The sequence below is a fragment of the Sebastes umbrosus genome, chromosome 5 (assembly GCF_015220745.1).
Source record: "Sebastes umbrosus isolate fSebUmb1 chromosome 5, fSebUmb1.pri, whole genome shotgun sequence".
Classification (NCBI taxonomy): domain Eukaryota; kingdom Metazoa; phylum Chordata; class Actinopteri; order Perciformes; family Sebastidae; genus Sebastes; species Sebastes umbrosus.
Genome location: NC_051273.1, coordinates 27,325,323 through 27,344,480, shown reverse-complemented (window position 1 = coordinate 27,344,480; position 19,158 = coordinate 27,325,323). Strand labels below are relative to the sequence as shown.

At 42.4% G+C, this 19,158-nt stretch overlaps 1 protein-coding gene across 1 annotated transcript in view; it reads left to right on the top strand.

The window, feature by feature from the left end:
* The first annotated feature begins 226 nt into the window (after positions 1-226).
* LOC119488581 (solute carrier family 22 member 23) overlaps positions 227-19,158 on the top strand; it is a 28,579-nt gene continuing 9,647 nt past the window's right edge. The window contains exons 1-3 of the mRNA XM_037770360.1: positions 227-1,579; positions 4,404-4,507; positions 6,842-6,996. Coding sequence (XP_037626288.1) covers positions 1,151-1,579; positions 4,404-4,507; positions 6,842-6,996 — 688 coding nt within the window. The 5' untranslated portion in view covers positions 227-1,150. The remainder of the gene's footprint in view (positions 1,580-4,403; positions 4,508-6,841; positions 6,997-19,158) is intronic.

The window sequence follows — 19,158 nt, the reverse complement described above, 5'->3', positions numbered from 1 at the left end:
TTTTTTTAGTATTATTATGCTGATAATCTGATTAGAGAGAGAGACAAATTGATGTAAGGGTATCACGTATTGTGATCGTTTGACGCCCCCTGGCGGCTGACAGGCAGCACATCACCACCACAAGAACACCGACATCCTCCTTCTATTGTCTCCAAACCAGTAACTAATACTGCCTATTTATAATGAGGGTTATGGGAAAAAAAAAAGAAAAAAAATCATATGACGCATCACCAAAAACCGCCCTTTAAAATTCTGCAGCAATATCTCCTCTTCATCATTTCATCATAAATCATCATGCGTCCATGGAAAAGGTGAAACATAAGCTTGATATTTAGTGTGAAAGGGCAGAGGCTGCACAAAGGGGATCATTGTTGCCTGCAGATGCCCGTCAGTGGTGCAGTCGCCCTTTGAAGGTTCTCCAATCGCAGCGCATAGCGATAGCGCGACCAGGAGGAGGGCGGTGCTTTATCTCCCTCCACCCTCCTCATCTCCATCTCTGCTTTCCAGACCCGCTTTACCACCGTGTCCCATTCACTTGACGGCGACAAAACCGAGCACCACGTCTCTGAACTTAAAGTGGAACCCCCGGTGATGACTTGGAGCTCGGATACTTGAGAAACTATAAGTGATGCGCACCTTTGGGCAGGTATGAGAACCTGTGGCGCGCATGGATGCGTGGATGGATGAAGGACCAGCAGATGTTTAAGTGGATCCCAGCGTGGATGTAGTAGCTCCATAGTTCCTCCATTTCTACACTACTACCACCAGCAGGCCTGGCACAGTTCAGCTCCACATGGATGGATCCCGCTGTGGGAGTCATGGCACACAAAGCCCAGGGTGCTGGTGAGCATGCCTGCCTGTCCTGGTCCACTCCTCTCCGGGAGCCTCTCCACAGCCCTCTCCCTCTAACAGACATCCCCTGGTCGCTTACAGCCATGAGGACGACTGCGCGGTGATTCGGTGCCTCTGACGGAGACCTCTTTTATTATTGTTGGATCTTGCTTTTTATTGTGCTACACACACACACACACGCGCACGCGGGATTTATCTTCACGCGGTGGTGTTTCTTTGTGTCAAAGGGCTTAACGCAGAGAGAGCAGGGGGCTTTTTGCTTCAGCTGCTCCCCTCGTCTCTTTGTGGCCGGGCCGTGATGGCAGCCGGCCGGCCGGAGGACCAGGACCACCACCACCACCCCCCGCCGGAGAACGGATTCACCCCGCTGGAGCACCCGGTGCCCCGGCTGCTGCCGCGCATCGACGGCTCGGTGCTGCCGTCTCTGGGGGGATTTGGGAGGCATCAGAAGCAGCTCGTGGTCCTGACCTGGATACCGGCATTGTTCATCGGCTTTAGCCAGTTTTCGGATTATTTCCTCCTGGCGCAACCAAATGGCACGTGTGTGCAACCCCTCAACAACGAGAGCAACTGGACCACGGCTCCACCGGCGCTGCAACTCAGAGGCAACGCCACCGAGGAGGAGGGCTACGGGGACGGAGACGGTGCCGGTACCGGTCTGCTGTGCTCGTGCAAGGAGTGGAAGCTGGAGCTGCACACGGGACTGAGTCAGAATGTAGTTACCAAGGTAACGACTGAGCACCAGATAGACCCACACAGTGTTATCTCTGACAGAGCAGACAGCTCTCTGTTCAACAGCAGTTTTTTTTTTTTTTTTTTTTTTCAAGATTCAAGAGTTTTATTTGCCATTTGCACCTAAGTGCATTGGAATTCTGAGCAGTTTACACCTTGTCAGCTTTAAGAAAAGAAAAAAGGTAGAAAAGGCACAAAATAAGTAGCACATCATCATCATCATCATCCTCATCATCATCATCCTCATCCTCACCACCCTGGGTCTTCATCATCATCACTGCCTCTCTCAGTTCAGAGCAAAGCAGAGGTTGATACACTAGTAGCCTACCAACAACAAGTTACCCACTGACCTCAATATGAGAGGATGAGTGTGTGTGTGTGTGTGTGCGTGTGTGTGTGTGTGTGTGTGTTGAGCTCAGAGACAGCAGCTGATGACTATGCTGTATAGCTTCACTTTTTTGTATCTATTTAAAAGGGACCATGTACAGTTTAAAACATAAATGTCACCATTTGATGCACCGTACCAGATTATAGTTTTAAGCTAATTCACATCTGTAAGTCCCTTGGTAGGTCAAAACAAAGAGAACATACTACAGTCATACGAGAAATAACATACAAAACACACAATACACAGCTACACACAATAGCACATCACAAAGTATGCTTGTCAAGTAAAAGCAAGTCATGAAGACCATGGAGTAAAGATCAGTGAGTACAGAGCTGAGCAGCTTTCAACAGACGCTTTAAGTTGGTTTTGAAAATGCTGATAGAGCTGCAGCTCCTCACATCGTCAGGCAGGCTGTTCCACTGATTTGTGGCCCTAACAGAAAAAGCTGATTGCCCAAATGCAGTGCGGCGAAATGGTACAGTACAATCTTGCATAGATTAGGGTGATATGGTGGTGATATGGTTGATAAGTCAGTATCACATTATTAACTATTTTTCAACATTAGACATCACAATATTTCCCCACACAAAGTGGGGGAACTGTCCCAGAGAACCATGCAGGGATGCACCTTTTCCCTCCCAATACTGATCCCGATCAGTGTATCTGCAGGTGCCGAAACCGAGTAGCCTACTGAGTCACCTGCCTTGACTTCGTGAATGTAACTAATAGCAGAAACACTGAACATTTATAATGACATTGAAGGAAGGAACTGTATTTAATGTGGCCAATATACCAATCTGCTTAATAAGGATTGGTGCACCCTTCGCCCGGAACTCCAGGAGGACCCTGAAAGCTCCAGATTTACTGTGCGGTATAGCTGGTTGGGTGTTAACTTTAAGGACCAGTGTGTAACAATTAGGGGGAACTATTGGCAGAAATGGAATATAATAATAAGTATGTTTTGTTTAGTGTATAATCACCTGATAATAAGAATCTTTACCTATCGTTACCTTAGAATGAGCCGTTTATATCTGTGAGTGGGTCCTCTTCATGGAGTCCGCCACCGCCATGTTTCAACAGTAGCCCAGAACGGACAAATCAAACGCTGTTAACTTTTCTGGTTTGGGCCGGAGTCGATAACGTTACCCGCTCCGATTGCCCCCGCTGTCTCTTGCTTCACCACTCACTTCCCTCGTACTTACACACACTCTTTGCTCTTAGCTCTCCAACACGCTTTGCACACGGGAGAGGCTTCATTTGGTTGCAATCTGCAACGTCACCGCTAGATACTGCCAGATCCGACACACTGGACCTGACTGAACTGTGCATTTATTTAGGAATATGCAACACTAAAGCACCTTCATGCACCCTGTAACGTAACCTTGAATCCATGTTTTGAAGAAGGTCCCTGTGTCAAAATCCAGTTTTTCAACCTTTATTGTACTGTACTTAAAACTAAAGTGTTTAATTACATTACTGCAATGTGAAGCCAAAGAAAAACTGTACATGTTGTAGAGAGAATGGAAGGAAAGAGGACCTGGGACCCCTAGGAGGTTAATCATGCCATGTGCTTGTGTAAAATACAAAACTTGAATTACTGATCTTTGCTTGGATTCTAATTTAGACAACAGCATTTTGCAAAATGATAAAAACAACTGTATGGTCATATCATCAATACCATTCCACTGAAAGTCGGCAAACAGCAGTGTCGAGTAACACTCAGCTCTGGCCTGCTTGCATGACCGATTTGACTGTTTTCTCAGATAACGTTGGTGCTAATAGCCCGTACATAATGAACCCATACAGACTGAGTTCTCCACATCACCACCGGCCATTTCACGACCAAAAACATCAGTCATAACCAATAATCATCTCCTTCGTTGCCCCTCTGCACAGTCGGGGGCTCAGTGGGGAGCTCTGTAAATAATTGTCAAACACCAGCACTATTTTCACACGCAGCTGAAACTCTACTTTCAGCGTTGCGCACAAATATAGAGCACACATCGTGCTTCCACATGTGTCCTTGGCTGAGTTTCAGATGCTGAGAGCTGTGGCGGTGTGTGCACTGACCCATAGGCTTTAGAGGAGAGAGTGGAACGCTATTGATTTCTGTTATTTTAGACACGCGCCCACATTCACACACATGCTGCTCTTTCCCCTTCTCACACGCATTTCTTTCTCTTTTATTCTTTTCGAGATTTACATTTGAATATTTCAAAAGCGTTTGAAGCATCGACCTTCATGAATTTATCAAAACAGTGAGTCAGAGAGTTTGACAGACTTCTGATGAGAAAAGCCCACATTTCTTTGTATTTCTCTGCAGTTTTGTGATTAAAACTGCTCAGATGCTGATGTTTGATTCCATTTTATCTTGGTTTTCTCTGAAAAGTTGACGTAACATTCCTCTCTCTGTGTTTGTCTCTTGTTTCAGTGGAACCTGGTGTGTGACTCAGCCTGGAAGGTGCACATTGCCAAGTTCTCTTTGCTGGTGGGCTCCATATTTGGCTACCTAGTGATGGGTGTCATGGCTGACTGGTAAACCGCCTCTTTTATGTCTGTTTTGTGCTTCCATGCAGCTTCTGTTAGTTAACCCTGAAAGATCCATTCATCTAAGCTGCAAAAAGCGCATTTACTCACTTACATCTACTCGTATCTAACCATGCAGATGGATTTGGTTTTATTTTTGTAGTTTTTTTTGTCTCTGCCTCCATCACAAAACAACTGAGGTGAATGGAGTTTTGTTTATATGCTTAAAACTTTGAACATTTAGTGTGTGTATAGCCATGCTAGTGGGTCTGGAAGGCTATACTTTGGTACAGTGTTGCTTAGAGATAAATGCTCACAATAACAACGCTAGCAGGCTTTAGCAAGTATAGTGTTCACCATCTTGTCTTTAGGTATTAGGTCATAAACCAAGGTATTGGACAAATTTAAATTTTGACCTGATGATGGTCCTAGATTAAAAGTCAGGGAAACGTCAAAGTTATTTAGATTCATCCTGTGGTGGATGTGAATGTCTGTACCAAGGTTCATGGAAATCCACCCAATAATTGGCAGGACGTTTCACTCTGAATCCAATGTTTTGTGCCAATTCATCTCGTAGATGTGGACATATTTAACTGGATAAAATAAATCTAAAATATCTGAACCAAATTTCTTGGCAGTCCATCTGACATCTGTGGACATTTCAGTCTGGATCGATTTGCTGATCAGCATTACCATCTCTAGAGCAACGCTACTAATGTGGCTGTGGCTACTAGTGTGGCCACCAGTGAGGCTACTAGTGTGGCTACTATTGTGACTGTGGCTACTAGTGTGGCCACCAGTGAGGCTACTAGTGTGGCTACTATTGTGACTGTGGCTACTAGTGTGGCTACCAGTGAGGCTACTAATGGGGCTACTAGTGTGGCTATTAATGGGGCTACTAATGTGGCTACTATAGTGACTGTGGCTACTAGTGTGGCTACTAGTGAGGATACTAGTGAGGCTACTAGTGAAGCTACTAGTGAGGCTACTAGTGTGGCTGTTGCTACTAGTGAGGTTACTAGGGAGGCTTCTAGTGTGGCTGTTGCTAATAGTGCGGCTACTAGTGTGGCTACTAGTGAGGTTAGTTGTGTGGCTACTAGTGAGGTGTTTTGCTACTAGTGTGGCTGTTGCTACTAGTGTGGGTACTAGTGTGACTGTTGCTACTAGTGTGGCTACTTGTGTGGCTACTAGTGAGGCTACTAGTGTGGCTGTTGCTACTAGTGTGGCTTCTAGTGTGGCTGTTGCTACTGGTGCTGCTACTAGTGTGGATACTAGTGAGGCTACTAGTGAGGTTACTAGTGAGGTTACTAGTGTGGCTACTAGTGAGGTTACTAGTGTGGCTGTTGCTACTAGTGAGGTTATTATTGAGGCTACTAGTTCGGCTTCTAGTGAGGCTTCTAGTGTGACTGTTTCTACTAGTGCGGGTACTAGTGTGGCTACTAGTGAGGCTGCTAGTGAGGTTACTAGTGTGGCTACTAGTGAGGTTACAAGTGTGGCTACTAGTGAGGCTGCTAGTGAGGTTACTAGTGTGGCTAATAGTGAGGTTACAAGTGAGGTTACTAGTAAGGTTACTAGTTTTGCTACTAGTGTGGCTGTTGCTACTAGTGAGGCTCCTAGTGAGGCTACTAGTGTGACTTCTAGTGTGGCTACTAGTGAGGCTACTAGTGAGGTTACTAGTGTGGCTACCAGTGAGTATGTAACAATTCAACAGCAACAACTCGTTTCAGAAACACTGGGCCTCATTCAAAAACATTTTTGTATTCTTATTTTTTTCCCAATGTCCTGATCAGTCTGGCTAATCCACAGATCCTACTGCCATCGGTAGAAAGTTGTTCTAATAAAGTTACTAGGATATTGTTTTCAGACAGACATGTTGCTATTAAACTTCTTTTTTTTTTTTTAAAGCTGTGAGCACCACAAATTAAATCTCAAAACGCTGATAATTAAAACCAAATCTATCTGCAGGGCTAAGTGAGAAAATATCCATTTGTAATTGGGTGAACAGACCATTTCAGGCACGCTGTTGCCCGTTACATTCATTGTGGTCGCATCTGCAGTCTGTGAACCACCTGAGCTGCCTCGTGGGAAAAAAAAGTCCCTACATTGTGTTTGGGATGAGTAACCATGGAAACAATGTAAAGAAATACGCAGGCCAAAGAGGCCTCAGCTCTGACCTGACCCATTGACCTATTGACCCCCCTTCAACCAGGCAGTCCACAGAGTCTGAAGCCAACAATGACAGGAAAGATCCCTTTCACATCAAAAGCTTCTTTTCTCAGTTTGTGACTGTTTTTAAACACTTTGCAACGTCTTTCTCTTTCCTGCTTCTCTCTGTTTCTAAAGGTTTGGTCGACACCCGGTGTTGATTATCTCGGTGCTTTTCATGCTGGTGTTTGGTCTGAGTGTTGCCTTCTCTGTAAACGTCACCATGTTCAGCACCTTGCGCTTCTTTGAGGGTTTCTGCTTGGCGGGCCTCGCTCTCTCCCTCTACGTGCTCAGTAAGTACATGCTGTCACCTCCTCGTGCCGGTCTGCTTTTTTATTTCTGCTTTTCCCGCTCCTGTATTTCCTCATTCGTGCTCTGTCATTTATTGTGTCTATCTATCTATCTATCTATCTATCTATCTATCTATCTACACATACAGTATATAATAAATAAATAAAATAAATAAAATAAATAAGATAAATAAAATAAATAAAATAAATAAAATAAATAAAATAAATAAATAAAATAAATAAAATAAAAAAATATATATAAAGAATATCTAATAAAATAAATAAATAAATCAGGGACAATAATGGAAGTAAGTCTAGGGCTTTATCACTATATCAATGACAAAATCTGAATGTATTTTGTAATATAGTCAAATTCTGTCAATAAACCAAGAAATCTATCCACAGAAAGGTCAAAATGAATATAAGCTGTCAATTACAATTATGACATTTTGATGGTTGTTGGCAGCATACCTCCCCTGACCTGTACTGTATCCTCACATTTTTTGTCAGCACACATTCCAGCTAACCATTTGGACCTATGATATAGGAATAAAGTGTTGGTGGATATTATGAATAAGGGAGAAATTAACAGTTACGATTATGTATTTGACGCACTGCCATGGTGGTAAAATCTTTTGGGAGCGGTAATTTTTTTGTATGTATTTAACTTTGTTAAAATCACCAGAGGGGTTTGAATACTAATAGCGAGTGTCCTTGTAGAAACTCATGTATTTTACAGGGAATACAGATAGTAAGGTGCAGAAGGTACAGAAGCTAGTGGAGCAGCAGCTAACAGGGACTTTCAATTAGTGGATATGTTGACTACACACCAAATTACAGTAGCCTACTTTCAAGGTAATTTAACAATTCAGTGCTTTAATTCTTTATGTTTGTGATGCAAATTGGTGCAGAGACTTATATTGTCCTCTACAGTATGTCCTTTCTGTGGCAATGCATAATAGCCAGTGGCCAAGGTGACACCGAACTGGCTGATAGGATTTTCATCTCTCTGGAGAATGCCCTCCTCCCGACTGCACTCCCCACCGTCCCCACCGTCCCCTCTCCCTGCTGCTGTCCCCCTCTTTCTCACCCTCTGCAGGCCTCCTCTCTGTCAGGCCAGTAGGAGATTAGTCATCATTATGCATGAAGCGGGGGCAGACTTTGAGCTCGGGCGGTGGGGCGGCTTTTGTCCCTCTCAGCGGGGGTTCCTGATAAATATCTGCTGAACTGCTTCTAAAAACAAACAAACAAAATGGACGCCTCTGAGCCGTCTGCCGAGAGAGACTCCCGAGAGTTGAATTTAATCTCTGATGTATACAAAGGCAAACGAAACAGTAATACTGTTGTGTTTTGTGGCCCTTTAAGTCAAAGTCACGGGGAGTTGTGAATGTGAGAGGGGAATGGGATTTATAGTGATCTGATATGATGGGTATAAGATGAAGACAACGCTGTATGGGCTGAACGAGTTGAGGAAAAGATCTAATTGTGATTATTCTAACCAATATTGAGATTTAATTTGCAATTATTTCCTATAACTTTGAGTTTCAGGTCTGTATTTACTTGACTTTACTTTAAATCAGGCACTCGAACAAACAGAATGATAAGCAGGGACAAAATATAAGGGTTGGAACGATACGATACACCTATCTCCCGATTTGATACTATCACGATACTTGGGTGCAGATTCGATATGATTCTACCAGTATTGCAATTCTACAAGTATTGCGATTCAATATTACGATTTATTGCAATTTTTGTTAAATGTTTTAACACTAAATCATGGGAAAAAGTTGAAACATACACGTCTACGGACTTTTACTTTAGACAATATCTAAATTAATACAGTAAAAATGTTTGATATTCAGCATGTATGTAGTCTGAGATGTCCTGAAGTCAAATAGATCAGTCATTGTCAGGCATTATTTATTAAATGTTTTCCAGCAACCCAAAAATGAAGGATTAAAGACATTTCCCTCACAAATTAGTGGTATATTCTTTTTTTTTAAAGTTATTTTTTTGGGGGCATTTTCCATTTTATTGAGAGGACAGTGGATAGAGTCTTGGAAAGGGGGGAGAGAGAGAGTGGATGCGGAAAGGGCCACAGGCCGGATTCGAACCCGGGCCGCCGCAGCCAGGACCAAGCCTTAATACATGGACGCCTGCTCTACCAACTGAGCTAACCCAGGCGCCCGGTATATTCTTTTTAATTTATAAGGGACATGTAATGTTTTATACTTCTGGTGAATATAATCCAATCAATCTTATATCCAAATGTATTTTGTATATACAGTTCCCTTTGTTAAATCGGACATAGTCACACGTGTATACTTTTGCTAACTTCGCCAAGTCCGTTCATTAGCTCTGCCGTCAGCTCCGTTCTCTTTATACATCCATGTTCAGCTCCATCGGGGCCATTTGAATGCATTTAACAGAAATGTCGGTATATGTGTGCTCTACAGTTGTATCGTCGGTCGATTGGACCACGAAGATGCGAGTGACGGTTAGCTTGACCGAACGTTACCGCAATACGATAACGTTTCCTGTCCATGACAGAGTTAGCATCCAGCTTTAGCCGTGATGTCTAGTTCTGCTTCTCCTGGCAATGTGTGAAACCCAAAGTGTTTCCATACTTTACTGTATGTTTAGTGTTTACCACGTTGGATTTAAAATGGGAGGATGCAGGTCGTGTCCTTTCGGCTCGCTGCGGCCGGGTGCGGTTTGTTTTGGTTGACGGATACGGAACGGACACAACGTCACGTTACTCAGACTACAACAATAAAAGCGGTAACTTCCTTCTACCTCTGTATAGATTCAAATGAAGCAAATATATATTGATTCTGGCATTAAAACATCAATTTCAAAATCGTAAAAAAAAATCGCGATACATAGGTGAATCAACAGAATATGATATTCTTATGACTTAAATGTCTTGCTACTATTGTTCTTACTAGTATCTGGTTTGTGATGATGATGTTTTGTATCAGCCGGTTGGTAATCACCAGCAGGTTCCTGGCTGCTGTTTAGGAGGGGTTACACCCACAATGTCTCAGAAACGCTGAGGAAAGCCTGGGGCTGAAACGTATCCGTTTCCCTCTGCTGCCGTGCATTATTAAAAGTATTAACATCGTTATTTGCAAGTGCTGACGACTTAATTTGCTACTGTGTTAAACCGGCGCACATTTCCTCTTCTCCCTCCACATCTGTCTCTACAGTTTGCTCATTCGTGTCACACACACAACAGTCTCACACACTTTACTCATTTTCCTCCTGTTATTTCAGTCTGTTTGCCGAACAAAAATATCTGTAATGGGAGGCAATTTCTCTATATGTCACTTGTTTGTGTGTTCAGTGTTGACAATGATGGGATAAGTAACTGTGTGTTGAGTGTCTCTGCTGTTTGTGTGAGAGAACAGATTGCATGTATGCACTTTGAAGTGCAACAAAAAACGTGTTTGTGTGAGCTGTGTCTGTTGGTCGTGTGAGGTGTAGATGAATACAGCGGGATGAACAGCCGGCTCTCCGCCACAGAATGAGTCGCTTTGAAGTAAACTCACACTGCCATTCCATTAACAGTAAAAAGACATGTAGAATAACAGCACACACATTTGAAGCTTCCAATAAACACATCCTCAAAGGCTGAATACATACTGTACTAGTGGGGCAACGCAACCCACTATGCAATTTTTCCAAACTAAAACAACAGAGATACAGAGTGGAATATGAGACTTTTCATCACTGTACCTTGTTTCTGCTTTTGTTGTTTGCCAAGAGAGGTACAACAGTCACCCTGCAGGACAGAAACAGTGCAATCCAATCAGTATTTTGGCAGTGACACATTGTTCTGTTGTGTTTCCGCTGTAGTTTGAGAGGATAAAATGTGTATCTTTTTTTATACATAGTCTCTCAGTTGTAAGGGGCCAAACGTAATTGGACAAGTGTGATACACTTAAAGGTCTTATTGATAACATTTTGATGTAGATGAATATATATATTTTTAAATAATACATCCATAGAGCTTTTAAAAAGGTTTCGAATGAAAGTATGGCTTTTCCTGAAGAAATTTTTTTTATAATAATTCTGATTGTGAAGCTGGAGTTGGCAGATCGGAGAAAATATGATAAAAATAAGTTATTTTTATAAAACAGTCACTATATCCTGACAGTAGTGCATGAAACAGGTAATCTGAAAAAAAAATCATGTGCCTCTGTGTCATCCAGTGCTCCTAATGGCATCTGCAAGATTTCCCAGACTGTAGGACAACAACCACTCAGAGCCGAGCTGGAGCCTTGTCGTCTCTGAGCAGCTGTCAATCACTCACAAGCTCCAATCAAGCAGTCAAACTAGGAAACGCTGATCAAATATGAATCAATGTTCTGTTAATGCCTAATTCTTTCATAAAATGTTTTCAGAAACATCTTGTAGTGTACTGTTAAGCTGTAAAATGAGAAAGTTTGAGACCCAGCAGCCATGTTGAGATCAGTTGAGGAAATACCAAGCACCGCCCACCAGCCGGACCAAACATTCTCATTTTACAGCTAAACAGTGCACTACAAGATGTTTCTGAAAACATTTGAGGTGAGAAATAGGCATTATAGTAACAGAATATTGATTTGTATTTGATCAGCGCTGCCTAGTTTGACTGTTTGATTGGAGTTCGCGAGTGATTGACAGCTGCCTCCGTTGAATGAACAGCCAATAGGAACGCTCTCTCTCTGAAGTGACCTGTAATTGGCCAAAGTCCCCCGCCACAGGCTAGATTTAAAACAGAGCCAAAAGGAGGTGCAGAAGTCTATTTTTCTCTCAGAACACTTGAATTATAATATGCTGAAAGGTTTTTATTGAATTTCTGCTCGATGATGCCAAAAACATTCTGCCTACTGCCACTTTAATTATTTAAAAAATGTTGGTAGGTCCAAAATGAATGTTTTATTTATCCGTGTGGAAGACATCTGACATTTGGTTCTCACTTCTTACAAGGCTTGTGAGCCAATAGTAAAACAACGTTGGTATCACGTGGTATCTCTGGGTCATCAGTTAGTGTTGAAAAAACGTATAAATGGCTGACGGTAATTGCCCGGCAACCACTTGTTGTGAAGTAAATCCAATGGAACGGGGGAGGGAGAATGCAACATCTAGTGGCTGAATGTTATCAATGTTATCAATAGCACCTTTAAATAAAGTCCTCATATTTTAAGGGATATTTTGGTTTAGTACAACAAGAGCTTATACCATTATTCCTATCTGTAATAATAAGACCATACTCACAGTCTCCCATCCAAGCACTGACCAGGGCCGACCCCATCATTGGTTTCAGAGATCAGGGCGTGCTCAGGATTGTATGGCTGTAAGAGCTGGACTGAGATCTGGGCATACGGCAACATCATTAAAAAACGAGTCATACAGGGCAAGAAACACGAGCAGTCAGACGATCACACAGGTTGTAAACGAGCTGGCAGTCTAGCCAATCTTATTTGGAAGAGAAAACATCCATCACAGTTAACAAATCAATTGCCTTTGGCCTGCTGTACTTTACCACAGTCGCATGCTTGCACAGTTTTCTTGTGCAAGGAAGGATTTTCCAGGCCTGTACTTCAGCTTCATGGCTTGCTTGTTTCTAGGTTGTTTTTTTTCCTTCCATCTGGTCTCCAGCAGGTGAACCACACTGAGTAAGATTGACGTCATGTGACTGATTTGGCCAGTCAAAAACACGTTACTGTTTGTCCTTAAAAAAAACCTTGGTTGGTTGGCTTATCTGTATGTTAAGTATGATTATCCTGCTGCGTTGTGCTAAAATTGGTGTGTGTGTGTGTGTGTGGGCGGGGGTGTTATACTGTGTATAAAAGGGACAGATGCTAACACCTATTATGGATGTAAAAACCCTCAAATTAAAGCTGAAAGCCAGCACTTTAACATAACAGAGTCTGGTAGACTGCTGAGTGTTAAATAGACTGCAGCGGGATTCAGCAGATCAGACAGAGAGACACAAGAATATGCATGCAGCACACATGTACTGTATTATGGATGATTGTACCGTAGGTATGCATGTGTATGTGCTGTGGTTGCACTGCTCCATCCCATCGTGCCCATCTCCCCACAGAAATACTCTTTCTGCCTGCCTCTTCTCTCCCTCCTCTCACCCTCTCACTGTAAGCGCAGCGCTGAATTTCTATTTCTAAATTCAGCAGCTCTCTGGCCTTTTCCATTTTCACTCTATGCTTCCCTCGACTCTCCTCTACCCCATTCATTCCCTCCTCTTCCTCCTCCTCCTCCTCCTCCTCCTCTCTCTCTACCATTTCATTACTCTCACTTTCTCATTTTCTCGTGGCTCATTTGAAATCTCTGATCGTACGGTTATCTCTCTGCAGCACGCAGAGAATAATAAACTCCGCTGGAGCTGCCGGCAGAAGCTTTAGTTTGCTCTGCTAATGTAAATGTGTTGATTTGTGTGTTGCGTGCACATTCGGTTGTTGCACCAATTCTGCATCTGCGTTTATTAGTTTGTAATTTAGCACGTACCTCAGGGCCGTCCTCTGGGAGCCGTAAGGAAAGAGCTTCTGTCTCCTCATACCTTTTCCCTGTTTTTTTCTGCCCATTGTCCAAACCTATCTGAAAAATATTAACATATCAATACAAGTGCTGTCCTTTAAGGAATACTCCACTGCAAAGCTATCATTTGAGTATTAAATACTCCCCCTCTGTTGGCTTTAAAAGCTGCTCCTTCACAGCGGACAGCAGATGTAGTCAGCTTGGATTTACAGCAGTTACAATAGATTCCAAAAGTATCAAACATCCATAGAAACTTCTCAAACCACTGCTGCAGCATAACCCACTTCCCTGCAATTGATCCATAAACTCAATATGTTCCCAACAAAAAAAAAGGCTAACTATGCTACTTGATGTGGAGCTTCAGAGCTCCGAGGAGGACACAGAAGTAGTGTATTTAGCTTTGTTGTGGAGAAACTATGAGTGTCATAACGGCGGTGGATGTTATGCCGAGGTGAAACTACAGTCTTCCGAAGATGGACTACAAAAGGTTCATGTTTGTCCCATGCGTTCTTAAATAGGTCTTTCAGTGACAGGATGCTTCACCCGCAGTGTGTGAAAGAGAGATACCATAGGTCCTTCGGCTGCTGTAACACTTTACAGCAACATATAATAAAGGATTATCTTACCTAACCAATGAAATATATCACTTTCTTACTTACTTTTACAAAGGTTGGAGTTAAAATAAAGAAAATAATATAGGCTACCAGTCATAAAGGTTTATATGATAAATATTGAGCTAATTTTTGAGTTATGGAGAAAGGGTAGGAGCAATAAATGTATACTTCTTCCTACTCCTTTTCGGACGTAATATTTATTTTTGTTGATTATTATTGACAGTTTACTATATGTTTACTGTTCATTTTATTTGTTATTCTTGTTTTGGTTTTTACTTATTTGTTACTATTAAATAAATAGACATAAAGTGAAACTAAATAGTTGTCACTGTCCACTCATATTTATCAACATGAATCCCAATTAGTATATGACTGTATGAAAATAATATATATTATTATGTATTATTATTAATAAATTATATTATAACATTACAAGGAAGGATTTTGGTGTTTTTCAAATTATTACGGCAGCTATCGTTTATTTATCTTTTGTTGAGATGATCGCCAGGTAAACAAGATGAATATGGCATTCATTTTGCAAAGAATTTGTGCACATATTTGATTGGCAGCTGCAGAGCCTTGCTGGATAATATTTGCATTGCATTGCAGTGACAGTTGAGCTAGGTTCAACATTTTTGCAATGACGACATCCGCTTTGGCAGATGGACTGGCCTCAATCAAATAAACTCGGTCTGAACGTTACCTTACTTAAGACTTGACTGCCAATAAAATTGAGTTTTGACTTGGTGAAATCCTGGAACAATTACACATTAATAAGACAGCATGAGGCAGGCCTTGCCAAATGCTGTGTTGTAATGGTCACAATTCAGAGACCTGAAAAACTTGCGATTTTCTCATAAAGACTTTTCAGTTGACTTGGAATTCTTCTCAAGGGCTTGAGACTTGTTCAGACACATAGAGTATCTGACTTAAACTTGGTGCAATAGACGGACTTCGAGCAGTTCTGGGTCGGAGCAAACAACGGCAGAGGAGTAGATTGTGCTGCAGGAGTCATTTAAAAAGTTTCTATATAGGTTTTGGTATGTTTTTCTCACAAAATTGTGTCAACATTTGAATTCAGTGTACATCCTGCGTGAATCCCAGATGACTGGAGCTGCTGTAGCAAGATACAACAATGTACAGAGACACTTTTCAAGGCCTACAGGGAGTGAGCGTGTGGTAGAGTTTTCAGTGAGGGAGGTTTGCATGGACCCAACGGAATTAAACTGCAGTTGCTTTTACACCAGTGAGATAAGGTTAATATCTTTGTCTCTGTCTCTGCTCCTCAGAGACTTGTAGGTAATGACAGAGACATGTAGTGTATGTAAGTGTCTGTGTCTGTGTGTGTGTGTGTGTGTGTGTGTGTGTGTGTGTGTGTGTGTGTGTGTGCGTGCGTGCGTGCGTGCGTGCGTGCGTGCGTGCGTGCGTGCGTGCGTGCGTGCGTGCGTGCGTGCGTGCGTGCGTGCGTGCGTGCGTGCGTGCGTGTGTGCGTGTTGTTATGGGCTGGGGGGATGACTACTGCTGACTCAGCTAGGGAGAAGTACTGTCCTGTCATACCGTGCCCTTGACTGTTTCCCATTCCTGCCTCTCTAATAAATCCTCCACCTAAGGCAGCAGAGGATTATTATCATTATTGATTTATTTTGTTTAGTCTATAACATTCCAGAAAATAGGGAAAAATGCGCACAAGTTTCCGGAGCCTAAGGTGACGTCTTCAAAGTGCTTATTTTGTCCGACAATTGGTCCAAATCTCAAAGGTATTCACTGAGCTAAGTACAACCTCACACTGAATAAGACATTTTTAGGCGACCAAAATGTTGCAGTTAACTTTCATGAACTCAAAACACACTGTGAAAGGTTTAAAGTTGTAAAACATGGACAACTCCCAGACCAGACAATCACCAGGTAGCCACGCCCTAAAGCATACCCTGCTTTATGGTCTATTTGACTCTAAATGGGACCATAATTTACTAAATGAACATCATGCTGTATTGAAGAAGACTTGAAACTAGCGATTTAGACCATAAACTCATGTTTACAATGTTTACTGAGGTAATAAATCAAGTGAGAAGTAGGCTCATTTTATCATAGACTTCTATACAATCAGACTTCTTTGCCCGTGTCTAGAAATTAACCCCCAAATTGCAAAAACTCTTGCGAGACTTGCCCGACGACTTATTCTAACTTTAACCATTTGAAGTCAATGCCTAACCTTAACCATCTTGCCAGAGTTTCGCAATTTGTGCTTTTCCGTCTAGACACGACCGCTACTTTTTGCAACCAGAGGAGTCGCCCCCTGCTGGCTATTAGAAATAATGCAATTTCAAGGCACTTCAGCATTGGCCTCACTTTTCAGACCTGGAGGTTGCCCACTGGTATTTTCGCAGTACTCTGTCTTCTGGTTTCCCTGTTTGAATGACGAATACAGACTACCGCTCAACTGCTGGTGTGGAGTTATTTCCTCTCACGCAGGCACAGAACATACATGGTAGTTGGCCATTGGCTGTAGTCTTTGCTGTTGTCTTTTTGGCCAAGGCACGGGTAACGTGAGGCGACATAACAGTTGGCTTTCGTCCCCGCTAGTTCTTTGATGTCGGTTTGTTGCGTCTGGGCCCTTAAGACTATAAATGACTTAAACAATGAATTAATTATCAAAATTGTCATTAATAAATAATCTGTGGTTCGACTTATGGATTCATTGTTCATCACTACAATTCTCCCTCTCCCAAAGTCTAAATCTAAAGTGCATGTCACCACCTGCAGCCTCTCTATACATCCACATCGTTCTCACACAAACAGACTGTGCTTCTCTATCTGAACTCACGCTGTTAGAAAGCCAATTGTGTCTGCGCCCTGTTGTCATGCCCCAGGCAAGGTTAGCGAGGGAGCAGCAGACAACACAAAAGTGTGTGTGGTGGTGCTGTCAGCCATTTGTCATCAGAGATTAGTTTGGCCATTAGATCAGCTGCTTTTCGTTGCCTTCTCTTTGTTTCGAGCCTCCCTTTCTTCCATTATAGTTTTTTTGTTTTTCACACCCCGCTGCAACTGTTCAGATGCAAGGACAGTAGAGAAGCTGCTTGGTGAAAGGAGGAGGAGGAGGAGGAGGGGGTAAGGAGGGTGGGTAGAAGTGGGGGATGGGGGCTTTACAAAGGGTGAGGAAGCCACTTCAGCCCTGATGAGCCATAGGGAAGAGTGGGCAGGAGGGGGGTGAGGGAGGATCAGCCCACAGGGGGGGCAGTGAGATAATCAGAACAAGGAGAACCATTCTCCTACTCAGCTGGAACAAAAGGTCCTTGCCAATGTGTGTGTGTGTGTGTGTGTGTGTATTGATATCCCAGTAGAGTCAGCGGGATAAGAAACCTCCCCAGAGAGATGGGAGTGGTTTTTGTTTTGCGAGGCAGATTTAGAGATGCATTGCCTTTGCCAAGGTACAGTTATCTTGTGTGTGTGTGTTTGTGATGTCTATTGACTGCTGTGGACAGCGGTACCACAGAGACACAGTGCTGTGTTGTTTGTCAGAACAGACAGCAGTGGTGAAAATACAGTACATGTAAACAAGCACTGTGCTCAAGTAGGATTTTTTTGAGGTACTTGTACTACTACACTTTCATTTTATGTTACTTCATACGTGCTCCAACTTCTCTACATTTCAGAGGGCAATATTGAACATTATCTGACAGCTTTAAGTGCTAGTAATTTCACAGATTAAGGTTTCACATACAAAACTACCTAATTGTACAACCAGCTAAACATACATACATTTAAATAAAATAATATAAGATATAAAAAGATTAGGGCTGTCAAAGTTAACGCGTTAAAAAACGTTAACTCAAATTTGTTTTAACGTCACTAACTTCTTTAACATATTAATGCAACTTGTGATTTGTAGATTGTAGTGGGCTCAGTTTTGAAGCTAGAGCGAAGTGAAGTGATGGTGTCATATGAAACTAGAAAACCTAATGAATCCATTGGTACCAACCATGTCATACTAGCTTGTCGCAAAGTAGGCTAAATAACGCTAATAAGAGTTAATAAGAGTATTAAATACTTCCAAATCTCCCTTTAAGGTACATTTTGAACAGACACAAAAATGTGTGATTAATTTGTGATTAATCGGACAGACTCTGTCTTTCTCCCTTGATGCATAAAGACATTAAGGATTACGGGTCAGTGTAATTTCTTTCATCTGTTTTGGTCCCTGCAGGGAGGGTTATTGGAGATATTAACTCTAAAACTATTGGTCTGGGCCTGAAAAGAAAAGAGATGAAGGGATTTTCAGTAATACCTTTATTTTGTTCTGCCTAATCCTCTCTTTCTCTTGTCTGAAAATCTTCGTCATCTTTTGGCCTTTTTCTTTTTTCTTTTTCTTTCCCTCCGCCTCTCTCCATGTGTTTTCCTCTGTCTCTCTAGTCTTTATTATCATTCCTCCTGTGATTCCACTGATGAATGGAGGGACTTTTTCATGTCCTTTGGGGGGAAAAGTAATTTGTATTCTGCACCTCTCTTCCCTTTCCTCCCCCTCTTTTTCTTCTTCTCCACAATAAGAAGTAATGGTACATGAGGCCCAGGTTAGCGAGTCTCCTCCGTTCTCCCTCCCTCCTACAATAGTCACCTTCAAAAAGACCTTGCCATATGGGCCAGGCCATCTGGACTGTACCATGTTACAGGCAGTAGGGGAGGGGATGAGAGCTAGGTCGGGAGAGGGGGGGGGAATTGAGGGACGGTTACAGTCGAATGCTCACCGAGCAGCTGAACCGTCTCAAAAGCCTAGTCCATCCTAAGTTTATAAACAGGTCTGGTGTAAAACTAGTGTGTTCTCATGGGAAGGATCAGTAATAGGAGTCCTCAATAATTCAGAGAGGAAATTCAATACTGGCCCCACCATTAAACAAACACACACATCACACTCTTCCAGGCCATTATGGCTGCTGCTTAGTTTGTGATGGTAATCACATCCACAGCTTATACATAATTTACTTGTCTGTACTGGTGCACCAACACTACA